Raw genomic sequence first — 22479 nt, forward strand, 5'->3', positions numbered from 1 at the left:
ACATGTAATCGATTACTAATCGATTAATCGTTTGAATTGAAGGCAACTATATTTTTTCACTGCTGACTACTGAAAACGTCCGCCATGTTTTGTTATCAACTAATAATAACACCTACTGTATAATATGACAGTGGACATGCCTTATATAATATAAGCTTACCAACAAATAAGAATAGATTTATTGACAAAACAAACGTATTTTATCCCAAATCAGCTCTGAATTCCGTTCCTGTATCGTCTTCCGTAACAATAACATCGTTTAAATCAAGTCTGCTAACCCGCTCTTTTGACGTGACCTTCACACGTACGACTAATCAACCAAATTTGGATCGCCACGAAGCGACATGACCAAATTTTCGTCAATGAACTTTTTTATTTCTGTGATCAAAAAAAAAAAAAATCAACAACTCTTATATTCAATTAGAATATGAACAAAAACAATCTTTTTATATGATAAACACATGCAATAGTAAAATTTAAATGTTCAAGATTACTGCTCCTTCCGCTCCCGAGCGTTCCGGCGGCGATTAGGCCTCCGTGACGTAACAACATGGAGTCGATCGCTAGTGAAAATTGACGAACAGCGTGTTGCAAGCTTTCTCATGACATCCACTTTTTCATTGATTAATGACTTTAACTTCCACAGAGACGTAATTTAACAAGTATTTCTCACATCATATATGCTTTGTTGAGTTCAAAACATGTACATAAAGAGATGAAACTCCAGTCGGAATGACTTACTCAGAAATCCATGATCTGTCAACGTGTTTAGTCAGCTTACAATGCACTGGCTATGCATGTTACGATTAACGATTAATAAAATCTTTAATCGATTATCAGCAATTAGCTTCATTAATCTAATTGCCTCCGATTATTCGACTAATCGTTTCAGCCCTAAAATTAATTCACATATTAGTTAGCTATAGCACTGATTATTAATATGGTGAATTACAAGTACATCATCATGTTGATGTAATGTCTGAATTTTCATTATATCTATCAATGATATATAATGTTCTATTATATTAAACAGCCAAATTAGGTTTAGAACACATTGCCTGATGCTTTATCAAATGCATTACATATTTTCTTTAAATTTACTTGTATGTATCTATAGTATAACAGTAATACATTCAGTCATGGATCTCCCTCAAAATTGTTGAAAACTTAAGTTCAATCAATTTCTGCACTAACTGTTAAGGCCTTATTCACAACTACTGTATTACTCTAGGGATGACTTCACTGGTGTTTTGATGTAGAATCGTTTATGTAGATAATAATCATAGAGGAAGTGTCTGTCATTGATTTGTAAACTAGACAATAGTAATTGTCTACATTAGGGATGTAACAATACTTCGGACTATCGATATATTGCGATTGTATGTCTCTCAACTCGATCAATCGATGGCAATTTCAAAAAAGTCGATAACAATCGCGGATAGTAGGCCAAACTATCGATAGTTTTAATAGTCAGATATTTTTCTGTAACTTTGACTAAAATCATGTACTCACAGAGGTTTCATACAGTAACAGACTAACAGTCACGACAAAATGTCACTTTTCCATGCTTTTCAATCCAAACGCAAACACCGACAATGTTCTCAAATCGCGATCTTCATTGCGTTTGAGTTGGTACTGACGCTAGTAGGTAAAAGGAAGTAACTCTAAACCAGTTCTGCACTAGATGTAAGTCATGGCGGCCAATTCGTTGACCGGATTGTAATCGAATTCAAAGTGCAATGCTATCACAATACTATTGCAATTGTATCTTGCAATAGTTAAACTATCGCAATAATGTTTCCCTAGATAGCAATAGTATTGCAATAGTTAAAATTGTAGGCAATAGTCACCCCTAGTCTACATATGTAAAATTGTAAATAGAAAGCTTATCACAGTTATACTTAGATAACATTAGTAAATACACAATACTGATAATGATGATGAGTGTTATTGAATAGCTACTATATCTGGTTAAATAAATATTGAGAATGTACAGGATTATCAGGTAATATTGAGAAAGTACATAGGGTTATCAGGACTTGAGAATTGAACAATGCAGTGTGAATTAAGTTCAATTAATATTCTAGTATGTAGCAACCAGAGGTAAATGAATAGTTTGGCCAATGACAAGCATGAAAACTTCCAAATTAATTAGCATTGGCTTCAGATTTAACAATGCAGTGTGAATTAACTTAAATTAAAAATGTTAAATTTAGTAACCAGAGGAAGATGAACATTTTGTTCAACGACAAGCATTAAAGTGATATTTCCTTATACATTAGCATAATATTGCTGATAGTTGACGACAAATCCAGACCTTGCAACACAGACCATCAAATTTGGGAGCCAGGCAAATGGCAGAGACAGCTATTCAGGCTGTAGTCAGAAATACAGTGATCATCAACACTTTTCTTTGTAAGATGTTTTCATTATAACTTCCCTAAAGTTCTCTAAATCAAAAGATGACTGCCACCTGCAATAAACATTTACAAAAATAACGGACAACAAACAAAAAAAAATGACAAAAAACAGTTCCCTCTTAACTAAAAAATATATGTACATATGATTATTAGTTAAGAACTTGTGAGAACTGTTATTTTTGTCAATATAGGACATATGGTTAGAGACCTGGCAATATACTGGTTACAGACCTGGCAATATAGGACATATGGTTAGAGACCTGGCAATATAGGACATATGGTTACAGACTGGCAATATAGGACATATGGTTAGAGACCTGGCAATATAGGACATATGGTTAGAGACCTGGCAATATAGGATATATATTTAGAGACCTGGCAATATAGGACATATGGTTACAGACTGGCAATATAGCAATTTCAAAAGTCAGATCATTATTTCTTAGAAATCTCTTCATGATCTAGGGCCAGTTGAGTTAAATAGCCATTTCCCCTTAGCCTATATTCAGACCCCATGAGGCCGATCCCTTTTTTTTTGGGGAGGAGAGTGAAGAATACTGTGAAATCAAATTTTTATTACTAACTAAGTACTGTGTCTTAGAAAAAAGTAAGCATAATGATAATCATTACAAAGTGTATATCCTTACAGTAAGTTGTATGTTTTGCTTGTAAGCATGTATCATTCGAAAGTTATTTATAATTTGCTCGAATGGCTGAGTAACTGATCCATGTCTTAGTGTATGTGAATGATTGACATCTCTCTCATCAGCCAATGATGCGTGTCAGCATCATCAGGGTTAGAGCTCGGTGGCCTATATATATTGATCATATAACTGTACAGATACGAGGAAGATATTTATATTGTAGGAAATGCAGGGAATCTTCCTTCCTGTGAATGGTAGTTGTAACAGTACTACCACGTCTCAGGGAAATGCTGGACACATATGTACATTATATATGTAAATATATAATTGATTATTTGTGTTGGGTCCCTCTGCTTTTCCTCACATCGGCCTGCTATCGTCATTTAATTGTCCCCAGAGTGCATCCTAGTGTTGATTATACCTTATATTCCAACACTGAAACACTTTACATAACATCGTAGATACATGGTACTGTGTGTATCATACTACATGTGTTGAAAAATTTTAAATAATTCATATGTGATTCATCTACAAAAACTTTAGATATATATACATCAGACTCAGTATAAAATCACATCATTTGATGCAAATTAGTCATCAATGAAAGTAATTGCAGTGATAAATCTGTTCGGAAAGATGGATAGAATTTCACAAAATAGTTGAACATCCAAGAATCATAACAATATTGTTAAAGCAAGCTTTAAGATGAAAAGAACTCAATAATCAATTGTAGATTGATCATTGTTTAATTTATAAACAAATAAATTGTTTATTTCTGGGTTTTAAATTAAAAACCGATGTTGACAAAGGCCGAGAAGTGCTTTTTCTCTGTGTACTCCGGCTTTCCTCCACATTGGTATGTAACACTCTAACCCACAAGACAAAATGAAACACAGAAACATAAAAAAAAAAAAAATTGAATGGTAAATTAATGTACTTGATTGTTGATTAATCTATATAATTATTTATGACTAAAGCAGAATTTAAAAGAAAGCTTGCTTACGTCTGAACTTATAAAGATAACTGTATTACAAGTTATTAAGGAGGCAGAGGAAATTTAAACCAGAGTTCCCAGAAAAAAAACATTTGTAACCTTTCATGTTCATGCCCACTGTCTATAGTCCTTACTGCATAGTATGCTCAATCAGTGTAGAGACTTGTTAGAATGTACTTCCCTCCATGGATTAGATAACACGCTTAGACAGAAAATGTTATTGACTTTTAGTGAACTCATCCTCGTCCTCCCTTACTCCACTTAAAACAAGTTGTTCAGTTTAATAAGAATTTTGCTGTTTACCAGTTAATCTTTAAAATGTAAAATGGTGATGTAAGATCTTTGTTTTCTTTGTAGAGGATTGATGTTATGGAAAAGTTAGTGTCTGACTTAATAAATAAAACACAAGAATTTCTTCAACCAAACCCAGGTAAGAAAATTCATTTCAAATGTAGAAAGAGAATATTTGGTTTGAAATTCATACAAAGGTCAATGATTATAATATCCATCTTTGTGTAAATTGATATATATGCCTGAGCAGAAATAGAAATTACTGGTATATTGATGTCTAGAGGATACTAACATTTAGGAAATTCTGATTTCTTATCATATGCTGTTATGTGATAAGTGCATGGCATCCAGTTGACCCTTGATTTTATGCAGTTTCAGAAGTCAAAAAAAAAAATTCTCAGTAACCTGAAGAGTCAAAACATGACAAACAGACATATATATGCTTCAAAACCAAAGAATCAAATCTGATTTTGGAGAGTCCAAAACATACTCTCGGGAGTGATCCTGAAGTGTGTTACAAAATTGTTCAAGATGATTCTGTGTAAATTTACATTTCCCTGATTTTCAACAAATTGCATTGACAAGATGTGATAATTAAGTTGATTCTATATTTTCCTGCACATTGATCTAATCTTTAGGTTTAAGTGGTTAACATTACCTTCTGTGTGTTTACATTCTATATTGGGCTTTCTTTGTGTTATTTTGAGCACATGTTTATAAAACATTTGAAATTTGTAACATTCTTTGGTTTTAACAGCTTCCAGAGCAAAGATTTTTGCTGCAAATTCCTTTTCAAAGATGCGAGGCCAAGCCAAGAATACATCGTACCCTCAGCCAGAGGGAACTTTAGGGGAACATATGATTAAGCACGGCAAAGATCTGGGTGAAGAAATGGAGTTCGGTAAATAAATTTTATATTTTGTTTGGTTAAAAAGTATTTTCTGTTTCTTGTAGCATTACATATGAAAATAATAACATTCATAAAATTTTAATTTGACTGAAATAAAAATAATATTATGAGTTAAACAGTTCTTTTGTTAAAAATATTGTCAAAAGTTTGTGTTGCTAAGCAGTGGTTGGAGTCAACAGAAACTTTGATAGACAAATAATATTGGTTTGGCTTATAGTGTCTGTGTATATATATATTTTTTATGGAAAGAAGATTTAATGGTTGTAAACACAGCTATCCTTATTTAAGGTGATGTAAGAATGTTTATGTTAAGAGTTAGATTAAGCCATTTGAACTTTTAGACCCCAGAGTATGTTAATCAGAATCATGTACAGCTTTATCTCCTAATCTTTAGCTTGGTAGGCAGGTGCCTATATACACTAGGTAATCCACTTCCTCGTATTTACTCTCCTTTTTTGACTGAAGAATAATAAATTTAGGCTGGCACTGTCTATGCAAATCTTCCTTATGAACTAAATTAAATCCCTTTCATATTTTAAATTCAAAATGAAAGAATTTGTTCCTATTTTTTTTTACACATTAAGTTTATTGATGATTTCTCACGGAAAATTATAAGTTACGAGATTTCCCTAAGGCAATAAATTTATGTAACTGGCCACTTGGGGTATCATATGGTTGATAAACTTAGTTTCGAGCAGTGATTTATTGAGCTTTCCCAGGCAAGTCATGAACTCATGCATTTTTCCTGTGGGACTCATCAAAATTTGAAAATTAGCGGTCTGAACTCATCTTAAACGTGAATTGTTGATTGTGGTGTTATTTTGTTAGAGTGGGCTAGATTAATTTGATAATTACATGGATGGACTACAGTAATCTTAAAGATGCTACACCGCTGACAAATGGTAATTTTTGTCTATAAACAGGAACAGATGAATATTAGAATTTTTCTTCAGCAACAAAAGTTATATACTGTACTAATAACTTTTACACTATTACCATCATTGAAAAGTTTGAGCTTCAATGTTACATTACTATAAAAGTATGTAAAATAATTAATGGCATCCTGAAAAAATCCATGACACTATTTCATATACGTATATAATATAGCAGGTACTGATTGCGCTGACAATAAAAGCAAACAATTATGTAATATGTATTTTTGTGTTAATTAGACCCAATTAAACATCAATTACTGTTCAAATTATAAGTATTATTAATGCTCTGTCGGTGGTTGAACACAAATCCCTAATAAAATTTTACATTAATGATTAGTGAAGGAGAAAGTACATCCTGTGCCAATGTTTAAGACTTGTTTTAATGATTGACTTTGGATTGTAGTAGCACATAGCTAAGTATCATAAGTATGGATACTCTCAAAAACAGGAAATCCTTTATTATGTTTCTCGTATGTCAAATCAGGGGGTTAGTGTACAAGGTCCTCCTGTTCGAGATCAGATTTAAAGATTTCATACAGATTCTGACCCAACATTGACATCATTGGGACCCTTTTTGTATTGGGAAGTATGGTAACAGTGTGTGTGGTGCTGTGCCGGTCCATGCAGGGCAATAGTCAAGTAGATTCTCTGTAAAGGCCTTGTTAAAGAAAACTTACTCCAGTCTTAAGTAGTATGTTCTTAATGATATCATCAAAGTGGCTAGATGATGCACGAGAAGTATTGTAGCAAAGCTGAGGAACTTTGGCAGTATAATCTTCTATGATAGATCACAAGAAAGAGAAATGATTTAATATTCAGTCATTAAGTGGGCTGGGTAGGGTTTATTAGACTTGGAGGGGATGTACGTGTCACGAAATGTCTCCTCTACGTGTACAGCTACCTGTGTAGAAGGCCTTTATCAATTCATTGATTAGTAAAATAGATAGTGAATTGACATGCAATAACTACGCTTGTGTGTAAAGAACAAATGTAGATTGAGACAGGTTACACAACTAGTGGTGTGTATAGATATCAGGACAGATCTGTTAGCCAATAATCAATAGAAATTCACAATCATGCTTGAGGATGGTTTTTTTTTCTTCCTGAAAGTGTTTTCTAGAATTGCCAGCTGGTGTTCTTAAAATCCAATACCCTATTGTTAAATCTGATGGTGTATTTTCACTTGTTTCTGTTTTTCTGGAACAAAAGTTAGTGGTTTTTATAAAGCAAGTTAGTGGTTTTTATAAAGCAAGTAATGCCTACTATTGCAAACAGAAATTTACAATCACTGGCTTGAGGATGATTTTTAGAATTGTCAGGTGTTTATAGAGTCCAATGTTCTTTTGTTAAATGAATTCTGTTGTGGTTTTACACATGTTTCTGTTTCTCTCAAACAAACAAAATAATTCAAAGGAATTAAAGCCAGCTTTTGCGAGCATGGTTTTTGTTGGGACATTAATTAGAATTTCTGGGAAATGTTTACAGTCCTGACAAGTAATTGTTACATGGTTGACAATTACTCTGTCACAGCTGTTGATTACAAACCTAGCATCGCCATATATGCATATCGTGAGACTGATAATTAAAACCTTGAGCGACTGTGTGATTTATGATAAACTGCACAGACATGCTGCTGTACGTAGCAGATATGTAAAACATCTGAACATCCTGTTGTATGGGAATTGGGTTTTTTTTTCTGTTTAGATATGGTCATGTTTTCTGAATTAAGTCTTATTAAGATTATGATTAAATTAAGGTTCTCGAGGCTACAAATATGATAAGTATTATGTCACACTTTCTCATTAATTCAGAAATTACATGATTGTAAGGATTGATACAGTCATCTGACTTCCATCATGTTCCTCTATAATTTATGGAGTATATACCAGTGTATACATATATTTGGACATTAAGTCAGTGAATTCACACAGGGAATTTCTAGTTGTACTTTGACCTTTGACCATCGTCCCTTACATAAAGTTGTTAACAGAAATACTGTCTTTATATAACCTTGATTGTAAAGACATAGATTGAGGAAATCTCTTCTGTTTGATCGCATATGTACAGTATATTGTAGTACATGTATATCAAGTATTATTCTCTTTTATCAGTTTCCATTAATTGTCTTATCATGATCATCTTGTAATTATAATTACATCATAAAGACTACGGCCTTGAGTAATTACATTTCTGTGTCTATCTTGACCCACTTTATCAACACATGTTTACCTAGTTTGAGTGGTTTTGTCTTCTCGATAAAGATTGTCTGCTTTTTCATCATTCAGAATTTTATGATAATTAATGTCAGTATATAATTAATTATGACATAAACAATAACATGGTATATCTGACGTCAGTTACTAATATAAGGTATCAGTATTATAGGTGTCAAAATTTGTGTTTATGGATTTTGATATACAAGCTAATTAACAATGATTTATTTTACTTTTTGTGTATGCATAATCAGTACTTCATTCCATAAAGGACATAGTGCTACAGAATTTTTTTCGGGGATGCAATTAAGTATTTTAATATATTTTTATCTTTAAGTAAAATTAGAAGCTCAAACTTATCAATGGTGTAAAGTAAGTAGCTTTTGTAACTGAAGAAAAATAGTAATTTGTCTGCTTCTGTTTTTGATAGAGAAAAAATACTGTTTGTCAGCAGTGGAGCATCTTTGATTTATCTAAAAAATATATAGATTTAATGCTGCTTTTGCTTCCACTTTTTTTTCAAAAAATCATGGCTTGATATCATATACATATTTAGATAAGTCTGTACACTTTTGTTAAAAAATAATTAGATATATAGTTGGTAACTTGCAGCCATATTTTTCTAAAAATGAAATATTTGCAGGTTTACCAGATAAAAATATATATTGTGACAGCTGAGGCTGATCATATGTGTAGATAAAAAACCAAATGTTCTGACGCTGTAGACTCGTATAACAAAATGAAAAGTTGGTTGCTATTAGCTAGACCTCCATTATCAGATTTAGGGCGATACGTTCATATTGTTCCATCTACTTTGCACATAAGCAATTCGTGTTACTGCTATTTCTCAGAAAGTGTTTCTTGTATTTCATCTGTAGATATCCCTAGGGCTGATATTAACTTTCTCTCCACTTTTATGTATTCCATTTTGAAATTGATCAGGAAACAATATGACTAAAAGACGATCATTTCAATTTTAAAAATCAAAGCTTCTGTGTATGTATACAATCCATGGGCACATAAATATTTGGAAAAAATGAGTGAACGCTTTGTAGAATTTTTTCACACAAAAAACATCAATCACCATATTAAATCAATTTGAAGAAGAAATTAGATAAAGAAACAAGAGTATATAAAAGTGCAACTTTTTTAAATATAAATTTGAAGGAATGAATTACATGTAGCACAGGTTGACAGCTAATATTCCATAAAGTATGGCCTACAGTTTTCATATTTTCAGTGTGCATTTAATTTGAGAGAGCAAACTTGAGACCCTAAAAAGAAAAGAGGGCGCTAATTGGATCAAATGTGTTATTTTTTAACTCTGAGAACACCTAAGGAATCTTTCTCTAACTTCAGATATGATAGGTTCATGTTCCCAGTATTATTTTGTTGTCAATCTTTGTTTTTTGGACAGATCCGTAACCTATATGCCTTGAAATTTAATTCTTAAATTGTTATAGAAATGGTACCTGTAAATGTACAAAAATATATTCATCAATTACAATTTTCACATATATGTTTAAGTGTTACTGTACATTCCAGGGTGGAGTTCAGTAGAATTGTGTTGACACATTTAGCTATTTGTCATGAATTGATACATTACACTGTGATCGTGAGGTATAGTGTATGATGTATAATCAGGTGAAACGAGAGGTACTGAGGTCATCAGCATGCTAATTCTGATCACCTATACATTAGTGGGAGGTCGACTGGGCTGGGGTTACATCGGACCAGGCTAGACCAAGCTATATAGCTAACTTGATGTGTAGTAGCTCAACTAAATACAACAATGCACAAGCTATTGTTGTCTTATCTCTCCAAGGTTCAATACAAATAGCTGCAGGCAAAACTCCATTTGAGCAATGAGAGAAGAAACAAGACCACTTTCTCTTATCTGCCGTGACCCTTGGTAAATGTAATCCAGCACTTTCTCTAGCTGAACTTGACTATTGACAGTTTTATTTCCTTCATATCAACAGTGGGTGTTTACATTGTTAGTTATAGGCCTGTATTTAAAGGCTATCAAATACAAACTACATTTACCCTTTTACAACACAAGCAACACATTATGATATTTTATTATCTTTAAAACTTGGATTGTTAGATATTTTTCAAATCAAGTTCTGCTTCCATTTCATATAGGAAAAGGATTTCCCAAGGAAAAACAAACAAAACATGAACTTAAAATGTAACTTTATTTAATTTTATCATGGATTGATCCAACTTTTATAGATAACATCCTTTTGATATATAAGTTTCTTTAAGCTAGGGGTTAACAGTTGGAGAATAACTATGAGCATTAATGGTCATGTAGTAATCATGGGTGACTTATTAGATTACCGTATTTTCCCTAGTAAGAGCGCCTCCTCTAATAAGGGCGCCCCCACGTTTTTTGCTTTAAAAAATCAACTAATTTCATACAATTTTTGTGCCAGATTGTGACGATTTGTCTTTGCAGACACTAAAAAAATACTGTTTCACATCAATCTGATGCTTAACAGATATCCGATCAGCTTGTATAAGCACTAAATTCATTGCATTGGACAACTTAGGACATCTTTGCCAAGTGTTTACACATAGAAACAGCAAGAATGCCATGTTCAAAATAAAACGTGTCACTTGAATGCCCCACACACGTGTATGGATGAAGACTAACTGGCAACAACATTTTTGCGATGTCTATACAGGTTTTATGAATACTTACTGTATATATATGGTAAAGGTTCCTAAATAACAGGAATGTTATGATTTCGAAGCATTTTATTGTGTGTTGCCACAAAACGAAAGTAGCGATCGAAAGCACCGTCCACCATTTTGTGTACGCATGGTAAACAAACAAGCTAGCATGAAATGTCAAAATTCCGTGAAACAGACATATTTAACAAATGTTTAATACTTCTGGTGCATACATTTCTTCATAATTATGTAATTTCAATACTTACTTGACTTCAAACGTAAGTTGGTTATAGTAAGTTTCAGAAAAATTTGAAACTAAAAGCAAGATGACTATAATCGGTTTCAGAAAAAAAACATCTAAAAATGGTCTCAAATAATGGCGCCCCCCTTGGCCATTTAGCCGCGCCTGGCGCCCTCATTAGGGAAAATATGGTATTATGATCTTAGTTGAATTGGGAATTTTCTTCCCTAGTGGGATAGATTTGAATTCCTTTAGAAAGCTAGAAAAGGGGTGTCTGCTGAAATTGAGTAACTTTGAGCAAGATCCTTCGCTTAAATTACTCTTAATGAAGTAGACATTTCTTTTTCAGTGGGATCTATATGGAGTTACCCGCAGATTCTGACTTAATCTCAAAAAACATGTAAACCCAATCACTATACTGAACTCAGATTTAAGGGGTATATAGATATTGATTTTTTGTGAGGACAGTTGATGACCATTGGGTGTACCTAGGTCTGCCCACAGCTTATGCTTAGTTGCCTGTTTTGTGTGGGGACAGTTGATAACAGATTGTATATCTGTTTCTTCTGTTGTTTGTTATCAGGATCATGTCTGGTAGAGGCAGGAGAGAGCTTCAAACAGCTGGCCGACCTCAAATATTCCATGGAGGACACGGTGAAACAGAACTTCCTGGAACCTCTGGGACTGCTGCAGACTAAAGATATCAAAGAAGTCAATGTTAGTCACTAATAAGGATTCTTGTGTTCACCTAAAATAATTTGAAAACAAATCCTTCCAAAGTCATTCCAACTCCTAATGTAATAGACTAAGTATGATCTAGCTGTTCGATAATTAAAAGTCCTAACTTTTCTTTAATTTAGCTAAAGAAACCCATATTTTAAAAAATATTGAATGCTTGTTTTAAAAACTCATTCACCCCTGAAGACACTTCTGAACTCTTCTGACTCAATGGCTGGAACAGTTCATTATGAATTTTCAGGGGTGAATCAGTTCAAACTGTATACTAGTAGCTGTTTTATGGTCAGGTACCTATATAAATATGATCAATGTCTCCACTTACGTGAACATTATATTACAGTATCAACATATAAATATTGATGAATTTGAATATTTTGACTGCACTTTATACTACACAGCATCACAGGAAGAAGTTGTCAGGCCGACGACTGGACTTTGATTGTAAGAGGAGGAAGAAGGATAAAGGTAATCATTATGTAGTCTCCCAGTAATGAAAGTGTTAAACCTAGAATGGTGGACTTTCTGTAAGATCTCTACTCCTAAGTAATTTGACCATTACACCTAGAATCATGGACATTGTCTGTGGTCGTAATTTGACCACTGCAGCGCTTGGCATGCCCTGTATCTGTGTTGTGTGTGTATTGATGATATACTTTGGTTGGTGTGTGGTTAGTCTGGATTTAGGACAACATGTAGGGCTATCTAGACCAGTATATCTGTTGAGTAAGGAAACATTGTTGATCAATGCTGTATTATATAGGCCAATGTATCTAATATATAGGACAGTTTTGTTGATGTTATGATATATATATAGGCCAGTACATATCTAATCACATTCTGTATCAGATATCATTCTTATAGTACTGTGGTACTAAAGTCTAAAGTGCTTGACAATAGTCAGTGCTGATCTAAGAATAAACTACATGTATGCTCAGGGAAATGTAAACAAGGGGCTGAAATGTCATTCACTGTGCATCGTGAATTCATATCAGCAGTTTACAACTGTCTGTGTCAGACACCCTATATATGTTATTAAATGAGCACCTGCTGCATCTAGAGATATTGAATGGTCACTGATGTCTGCCATATTTAACCCTGACCAGCATCATGTTTCTTAATTTGTTGGTATTGTGTGAGGTAATAATTAAATAATCAGCTCCCATCTCACCTGTATATTTGCATCCTTGATACTCCGGGGTTTACTTTCACTGTCAATATATCAACCTCTTGAATATCTCGTCGCAAAACTGAAGGCAGTTCAGGTAAAAAAAAACGAGAGAATACAATCACACACCATCAGAAACTTCCTTTGAAGATTACAGAGAACGAGGTTTAACTTCAAAGCCCACAAAGTCAACCATTAGAATTCTTTTGATGTACATCGAAGAATCAAATTAACTGCTCAAGTGTTGTTGCAGACAGAACCTTAATTTTTACTAAAAGATAATTCAGGGGTGGATATTACGACAGAAATGGTAACCCCTGGAATGTCGAGGATGGTATATTTGATGCAGGTAAAAATCAATATCAGTAGTGCAATTTGGATCCAGAAATTCATGATAATTAATATTGTGACTACAATAACATTTAAATGTACATCATGTGACGATTTAAGGCAATATGTTATTAGCTAAAATAGGGTAAAAGTGACCTACATTTTGACTTTTAATACATTGATGAGAAACAAATGTCTTTGCTCTATTTCTTACCATAATGTTGCTGAAACTTCATAGTAAATAGGTCATGTTCCCACTTAGATAAGACAGAGTACCAGTTGATCACTGATAAAAAATCAACAATTTGGAAATGTCTTGTAGTTTCAACATGTCTTTACATTTTATCAAAAACAAGGAGCTTTAAGGACATGCTAAGTTTTGAAGGTGAAGGAAAGCCAAAGTACCCATAGACCACTTATCTACAGTCAGTATCTGGCATCTGATCCCCATAGGTTTCAAACACTCAACATTTTGGTACAGGGGCATTGGTAGAATATTGGGACATTTTGATCTCATGGCTGTCATTTATTTAGAATTGATGTCTATAGTCACAGTATAGAGTGACATGAACTATATTAGTTGTGATTTAGAAGTTCTGTGTAAACTGAATGTGTTTCTCTCTCTACAGGAGGTTAGTATGATGCCACTCTCTACGCTGAGGTCACGGCCTAAAGGTCACGGCCTCAGTTTCACTTAAGTATCACATTCTTATCTGCATGTAGTCAGTAGGGCCTGCTCACTAATTATAGTATATTTTGCATAATCCTCCTCAAACTCATCAAGAATTCTTTTGCAATATCTATATTCTTTATAAATAAATGCAAAGTCTTATTTGTTATTATGAAACTTTTAACAACATTTTAAAAATTATGATATTGGAGTTGACAAATTGTTATATATTTATATATTTATATTTATAAATGGACTCTTTTTATTTTTCATTAGCTGCAATATATTGTGAATAAGCAAAAGAAAGCTTTGTAAGATATTTTATGCAATGTTCTTTAAATAATGAATGAAAATGGCAGTTGTCGTGTTTTGTGGAAGATTATGAGAGAGGCCTAATTGACATGCACATGGTTAACGATCTGAACATTTATAATGCTTATATATATGTAATTAACATAAGTCTTTGTAAATGTCTGTTGTACTTTGTTGGTGTTTGCAATGTCATGGAACTTTAGATAGGGGCCAAAGCAGACAGGTTTTGATAGGAGTATATGTGTAGGTTGGAATATTTCCGTAGGCACACTCTCCAATTTAACTTATGTTCTTGTCTGTCATTGGTGGTGGTACGCTTTGTCTCAGGGATTTGTGAATTACATCATTTTTTTCAAGATTCTAGTAATTTTGGGTATAAGCATATTACAGAGTTATCAACCCTTACGGGTAGTCATTGATTGTGAAGTTATATTTGCAAGCGCAACAATGCGAGATTTGCTCACAAAATTATGAAGTCAAAATGGATACCTTCCCACAAGTAAGGTAACTCTGTAATATGCTTTTACAGAACAATCTAGAATATACAAAGACGGAATGGTAAATATTTATAAGGTTATCTGCTCTTGTATTTAGGTACTACTCCATTGGATATGGAACCAGTAGATTTGATTTATTACAATTCACAAACAAATGATGTAAAAGTCGGTATGGGCTCCAAGGGCAGAGAACTCTGCAATAAAACAATTCTGTGCAACGGATAGAATGAATTAATGGAAATAATTAGTTTTTAAATCTAGTATACTGAGAATTCACTATATGATATTCAAATGTTGATTTGTAATTGTTCAGTTATATTAGGCAATGTGTAAAATGGCGTAGCATTTCAGATATCATTTGATAAGGTGTCTGTTAACTTACCACTTTTAGGTGTATAGAGATATATTAGTGTTTATGGAATTATTTGTTAGGACATGTTGAATAATATCATAACAAACTTTATATACAGGATATTGGCAGGCTTTCTAAATTATCATATGCCTAGCTTCAATACAGAGTTCCTTTTATTTGTAAGCCTTTGTTTTAGCAAAGATAATGTGCTTCATTATAGATTTGCTTAATTTAGCAGGCTTTTGTCATCTGTACATTGTATATGTCTCTGTTTCTCTGATGAAGTAGATCTGTGGATTGTTGTGCTTGTTTGCTATGCTAGATGTAATATTGTCAAGATTTGTTTTATGATTATTAAGAAAGATGTTATCAATAATTTAGAATGCTTTTATTAATTTACTTTTACATTTCATGACCTCTAATGTATTGCATTCAATTTAGTACTGTCCTTATAATTTTATACAATATTTTCATAGAATACATCTGTTCCATTAGACTAATTTATTTTTAATTGTAATAGGGGAAAATAGCAGACTACCAGTAACAGTACATTAATATGATATTGTACATGTACATATCTGTATTTTTTAAAATTTTAGACGGAAATTTTTGACTAAATAAGTTAGTTTACTAACTTGTTGCTATATTACTAAACAACCAATACAATAATGGTGTGTAATTAATGTGTATTTTTAGATGTCTTTGTATACAAGACTGCAGTTCCACTAGTAGAAGATGTCTTTGTAGAATTCACATTCAAGACTGCAGTTCCCTAGTAGAACAATGCTTTCTGACTACTAGACAAGTCCATTATCAAATTTTCAGGAGTCGTTAAGTTAATATATTAATCCTATGTCATTTTCATACAAATCAAACAAACAAAAAAGTTCACAAATCCAAAATTTTCCAAAAAATCTTTTTAATTAATTATAGGTGAAAATATCCATTCTTAAATGTTCATTTCATTTAAACAATTTCAAAAAATATAACCATATACAATGTAATACAAACATGTATCTATATCAAAGAAAGTAAGAGTACACATAAATTAAATAGTAGAAAATAGGAATCTACTTTGTAGAATTCACATTCTTTAGAAAATCTTCTGGGTGTTGTGTGTAAACTTATTAGCTATTGACTGAAATATATAGACATAATTCCTCAATATATACAGCCAGGTGAAGGGAGACAACCCTGCTTTCTGCACTGGAAGGCTGCTCAAAATGTGATTGTCAATGTATGTAGGGAATATTCGCAGCATCATTCACACATTTCACATGTTTTTGCTCCCCTCCCTTTATATTAAGAAACCATTTATACTTTTTTAATTTTTCAAATTCATTGAAAATGAAAATGAAAAAAATATGATGAAATGATACTTAAAGAATTCGCTCCTGAAGACCATTTAGAACCTTTCAAATCAAAGACTAGACAAGTCCATTATCAAATTTTCAGGAGTCGTTAAGTTAATATATTAATCCTATGTCATTTTCATACAAATCAAACAAACAAAAAAGTTCACAAATCCAAAATTTTCCAAAAAATCTTTTTAATGAATTATAGGTGAAAATATCCATTCTTAAATGTTCATTTCATTTAAACAATTTCAAAAAATATAACCATATACAATGTAATACAAACATGTATCTAAATAAAAGAAAGTAAGAGTACACATAAATTAAATAGTAGAAAATAGGAATCTTTAGTGTGCTGCCCTGATTAGGCTGATTTAGCTGTGAGCGTGTTTGAGCTACTATGCAGCCATGTTTGAAGGTTTGTATTTTGCACACTAACCCACTGTGTTCCTTCATTGTCTCCCTCTTCTGACAGAGTCCGGAGCACAGAAGTCAGGTAACTCGTCCACTTTACTTACAGCTAGCTTTGTTCCATTAGCTTTTGTGGTGGTATTCTTGTATACACCGGTCATCTGACCCCCGTCCGATCTCACTGCATCTCATGTTTTTGTTTACGGTGAAAGCCCGAGGGGAGGTAGAGGGGGAATGCATGAGTTTGGATCTAAAGTTCTATTGGTTGCATTGTTACATGGATTTAAGAATTAATGAATGGCATGATTCATTGGTACTCTAGGTATACAGATATTCCAACTTTTCAGCATTTTGATCAGGTACTGTTGATGCTTTCTCTGAAATCACATATATCATACAAATATTTTTTAATAATTTAGGTGACTGCCTTAAGTTTTTGGGGTATATTTCTTTGATAACAAAGATTAGTTTCATCACCCTTTTACGTATCTTATTTCAGCATTTTACAATCCGGTGCTGTCAGCTTTTTAACAAGTTAATATTTCTCCAAAGATGCATGTTTTAAAGTGGAGATCAGAAAAATAAGGTTTTTACATTTAATTTTCGGATTTGAGATCTTAAGTTTCCCCTCAAATTGGTTTTGCATGACAAACCAGAAACTCTTAAGTTTGATGAATATAAACATACATTGTCCGTGTAGTTGAGTATTATGTAGATATTTTGACTCTGCATGAAACAGCATGTATAACCAGATCGTTATTATTGACATGTTCTGCATGTCAGCATGGAACCCTGCATTTACAGAACTACCATTTGTCATTGTTATAAAACTTAATATCTGCAACTAGTATTTTATTTGTCAGTATTGTATTATTAATATCTTTATGATTCTAGTAAAATATGCCAAGTTCAGATACAAATTTATAGTGATATATTTTTATTACAACCAGTAGGCTTTTGTTGTGTATTTACAAAACATGTAGGTAGTTATAATAATTTTTTTCAGCACATTCTAATTTATGTACAATTGTACAAATGCATTGTCATGAACTGCTTGCATATGATAATTATTTACACCATGAAATACAAAATGTACATTTTGAAATGTTTTATTTGATTTCAAAATTTTATTATCTCATTATTTATCAAGTGCACTTACAAAAAGACTGAACAGTCTTGACAGTTATCAATGATATATATATATATGGTGGTGAAGGGAGTAAATAGCGATCGCTTTTTCAGACAAATTTTAGTGGCTACAAATAAGAACAGTGAAGTGATTTAGCTGGTTAATCTGAATGTAAGCTGATTACCGGGGTATTGCAAACTTACAATGTATAGAGCACTTAACCAGGACTTAGTTTTAGCTTAAGCCTACATAGACATTTTACACCTCAAGTATGAAATATCAAAAATTGCTTTTATAATTGCTTATTATTAGTACATCATGTGACAGAATACTGACTGTGCAATGGCTACACACATTGTTACTATGAGACAATATAAGTCTATAAGTCTGACACTTGGGGTCTTGTTGATATCAGACCATAAAAGTCAGACCCTCAAGGACTTGTTGCTATTAGACGATATAAGTCTGACACTTGGGGTCTTGTTGATATCAGACGATAGAAGTCAGACCCTCAAGACTTGTTGCTATGAGACGATATAAGGAAGACACTTGGGGTCTTGTTGATATCAGACCATAAAAGTCAGACCCTCAAGGACTTGTTGCTATTAGACGATATAAGTCTGACACTTGGGGTCTTGTTGATATCAGACGATAGAAGTCAGACCCTCAAGGACTTGTTGCTATGAGACGATATAAGGAAGACACTTGGGGTCTTGTTGATATCAGACCATAAAAGTCAGACCCTCAAGGACTTGTTGCTATTAGACGATATAAGTCTGACACTTGGGGTCTTGTTGATATCAGACGATAGAAGTCAGACCCTCAAGGACTTGTTGCTATGAGACGATATAAGGCAGACTCTCCAAGACGCTATAGAAATATATTGTCACATCACTTTTGTATAACATCAATAAAAATAGCTGACATGCTGAGAAGACAGTTAGCTGATATGCCATAGATAATTTAATATTCTATAAAAAATATCAATTGAATGAAAATAACCAAAGAAGTAACAATGTAATAATAAAGTATACATGTGTATAGCAGAAATAAATTGTGTTACAGTGTGAATTGTCAAGGTTAAAACCTAATATGACACGACTACATGTATATATGTTTTATATATCTAAGTTAGGAGGAACATCTTTTTCTCTTGGTAGATTATTAACTAAAGGCTATAATTCATCTCAATGATATGCTTTTCTTGAAAACTTTATGAAAATAATACATGTAAGTTATCCACATTCACAAAAAATACTGTAGAAAAGAGAGAATCGTGTGAATTAGGTAAACATTTGTCAATATCTTTTCAGGATCAACTATTACGGATGAAGAGATCAGGGTTGCTGAAGAAAAGTTTGAAGAATCAAAAGAACTAGCTGAAACAGCCATGTTCAACTTATTAGAAAATGATGTAGGTTATGTTTTGCAGTGCAAGCAGTGACAAAAATCAAGGATTTATCTACCGCATAATTTCAATAATTCTATTATTCTAGAAACTAACTTCAAAATAATTCTAGGTAATGTGATAACAGTTGTATTATACCTACAGGTACGTTAATTTCTCACACAGGTGTACACCAAGGAGATGCAATTTCTCCCTCATATTTATATCATTAAAGGAGAATGATATTCGTCACAGTGTATCTTGTGATATGTGAAATGCATCTTATGATGGGACATGTATTATGATGCTATATAGATCCATCTACCTGTAATTTCTCTGTTATATCTTAATTCAACCAGGTCCAGACTCTAGAAAACTCGCAGTGGAAAAGCCACAAAGCTGATCTGTAGATTGACTACTAGTAACTGATTGAATGAAAAGCCTCTTGGATTTCTGAAAAATACCAAAAGCTCTAGGATTCTATGTAGATCCATCTACGTACTGTAATTTCTCTGTAATGTCTGGATTCAACTAGGTCTAGAAACTCCATAGAGAATCCACAAGACCGATCTGTTGATTGACTAATTGACTGAGTGAAGCCTCTTGGATTTCTGAAAATTACTGAAAATCATTTTCCAATTTTACAGGTGGAGCAGATAGCCCAATTGCAGTCGTTTATTGAAGCAGAAGTGGATTATCACAGGTCAGCAGTGGACGTATTACAAAACCTTCTCACCACCTTGGACGCAAAGTAGGTCTTACACAATAGGATAAAAAATGTATTTACATAAAATGTTCTAATAGATTGGATACACATGATAGATATGAATTTGGTTTGGCTAGTTTATGAAGTGATAACATTAGCAGAAGAATGTATAGTATACACATGTGTGTTTTACTTTAGAGGCAAAAGGAATGTAAAACTTCTACATATGCAAATATATGTATTACAGCTTGAGAATCAAAGTTGATCCTTTTGCAGTAAAACATATAATATACGGTACATATATCACTTCAACAAACACAAAAACCAAAAAAATGTATAAGAAAGTTCTATTGTGTAGGAAAACTGCAGGAGACAGAGACCGTACATGTCTTCATTTAAACAAGTGTTTATAATTAGTTTAATACTTACTGAAGAGAACTTATGATTTGCGTTAGAAATCATTGTTTTCATTTAAGGAAAAAATGTCTTGGGTGTCGGAATTAACATTGTGTTGAATTTACAGACGTAACCATGCTCAGTCTCGACCAAAAGCGGAGCACGTACCAAAGAGAGCTTCTATCAGAAACAGGACACCGTCGCCCGCCAACTTCTACGAGTCAACTAACGACTTTGATAGTGGAAGTACCAACAGCTACAACTTCAACTCCTCCCCTCAGTATGCACAAGGTAACCTTGGTTATAACATAGGGAAAATTATCAGAACATGTAGATTTCCTTTGTTTGTGTAAGTATTATGCTCAGATATGCCTCTATATCATTGAGCCCAAACACTGATGGTACATAAACACTATCTTCAGTTAATTGCTAGCTTTCAGTTTATTTGGTTTAAATTTCTTTATGCAATAATTCTTTTTCTCATGACATAGCCCAAATACTAGTAACACAATATGCTAAAGTACTGACAAAATTGAAGTACCATGTATATACTCCAGTTCAGTGAAGCCAACAAAATAATTCCAATTAAACACTGTCTTAAAATTATGTGAGTTTGAATAAACATGGTATATCTGTGTAGAAATTCAAAATATACTATACAGTAAAACCTGTTATATCGCCACCGTCTGCTTTCCTAGATTTTGGCAATATATCAAGTTTGCCGGTATATCGAATTTGTCTTTAAAATCTTAATCAGGTCTAAATATAGGTAGTCCTTCGGTGCCGTGCTGAAACAGACTTTCTAGTCAGTCTGTGTACTGTACAGTCACTTCATATAATGTAATATGAATAGTTCCAAAATCAAAGTAAATTTTGATAGTAATCTTTCATTAAATATGTCCGCTGTATGTGTGTAAAATACGAAAACCGAACTCGTTTGTGTTACCAAGTATCGTGCCGTAATTGCCTGCTAGCTGGGATTTTCTCGGTTACATGATATTTTTATCCCGGGAAATCCCGCCCGGAAACAAAGAATAGAAGTTCTGAACAAAGGCAGTGCAGTCGTGACCTCACTTCCGCGCACATGTCTGCAAATATCAAAACAGGTACTCCTGTTATAAACGACACTCAGACAACGATTAATCTTACAAGTAAATGGCGGATTCTTCTGCAAGTATGTAATATTTATAGCGCACTTGATATTGCTAGTTGCATTTTATGGTCCAATATAAACGAACAGCGATATCAAGAAACAGACTTGTGGGTTCCTTTTTAGCTCGCCTATTCGAAGAATAGGGGGAGGTAATGTTGTCGCGTCGGCGTTAGTTTTTGAGCAAGTTTCTGTTTCGTCAATTGTTTAAGCTTAAGTCATCATAAATGTTTATGATTTTATTTTCCTAATGTGTATGGATGCTGAACGTGATAATACAACCAATATGGGGCCCTTTAGGGAGTTTTTGAGTCTGTTAATTTGTCATATTTCCATGTTTAAATAGTAAATACTTGAATATCAACTTCTTCTGAATAGGCGAGCTTTGCTGTTCTCCAACAGCTCTTGTTGTCAATAAACAACTAACGTTGATAATAAGTAAAACACATGTACAGAAATGAGTTTTATTCACCACAACTTGCGACACCTACCTGCAAAACAATAACAAAGGTGTACCCATATTGTTAATTGATTTCACTGTGTACGCACAGTCG

The 22479-nt window shown here is 33.1% G+C and overlaps 1 protein-coding gene across 2 annotated transcripts in view; it reads left to right on the top strand.

The window, feature by feature from the left end:
- LOC138333079 (endophilin-A3-like) overlaps positions 1-22479 on the top strand; it is a 30719-nt gene that overhangs the window by 3723 nt on the left and 4517 nt on the right. Inside the window, exons 3-10 of one of the 2 annotated variants that reach the window (XM_069281208.1) lie at positions 4416-4488; positions 5107-5250; positions 11911-12044; positions 12464-12530; positions 17222-17242; positions 19600-19700; positions 20321-20424; positions 20903-21066. In XM_069281208.1, the coding sequence (XP_069137309.1) occupies positions 4416-4488; positions 5107-5250; positions 11911-12044; positions 12464-12530; positions 17222-17242; positions 19600-19700; positions 20321-20424; positions 20903-21066 (808 nt within the window). The remainder of the gene's footprint in view (positions 1-4415; positions 4489-5106; positions 5251-11910; positions 12045-12463; positions 12531-17221; positions 17243-19599; positions 19701-20320; positions 20425-20902; positions 21067-22479) is intronic. The other variant, XM_069281209.1, reaches the window with a different exon arrangement.

This window comes from Argopecten irradians, chromosome 10, assembly GCF_041381155.1.
Source record: "Argopecten irradians isolate NY chromosome 10, Ai_NY, whole genome shotgun sequence".
NCBI classification, from domain to species: Eukaryota; Metazoa; Mollusca; class Bivalvia; order Pectinida; family Pectinidae; genus Argopecten; species Argopecten irradians.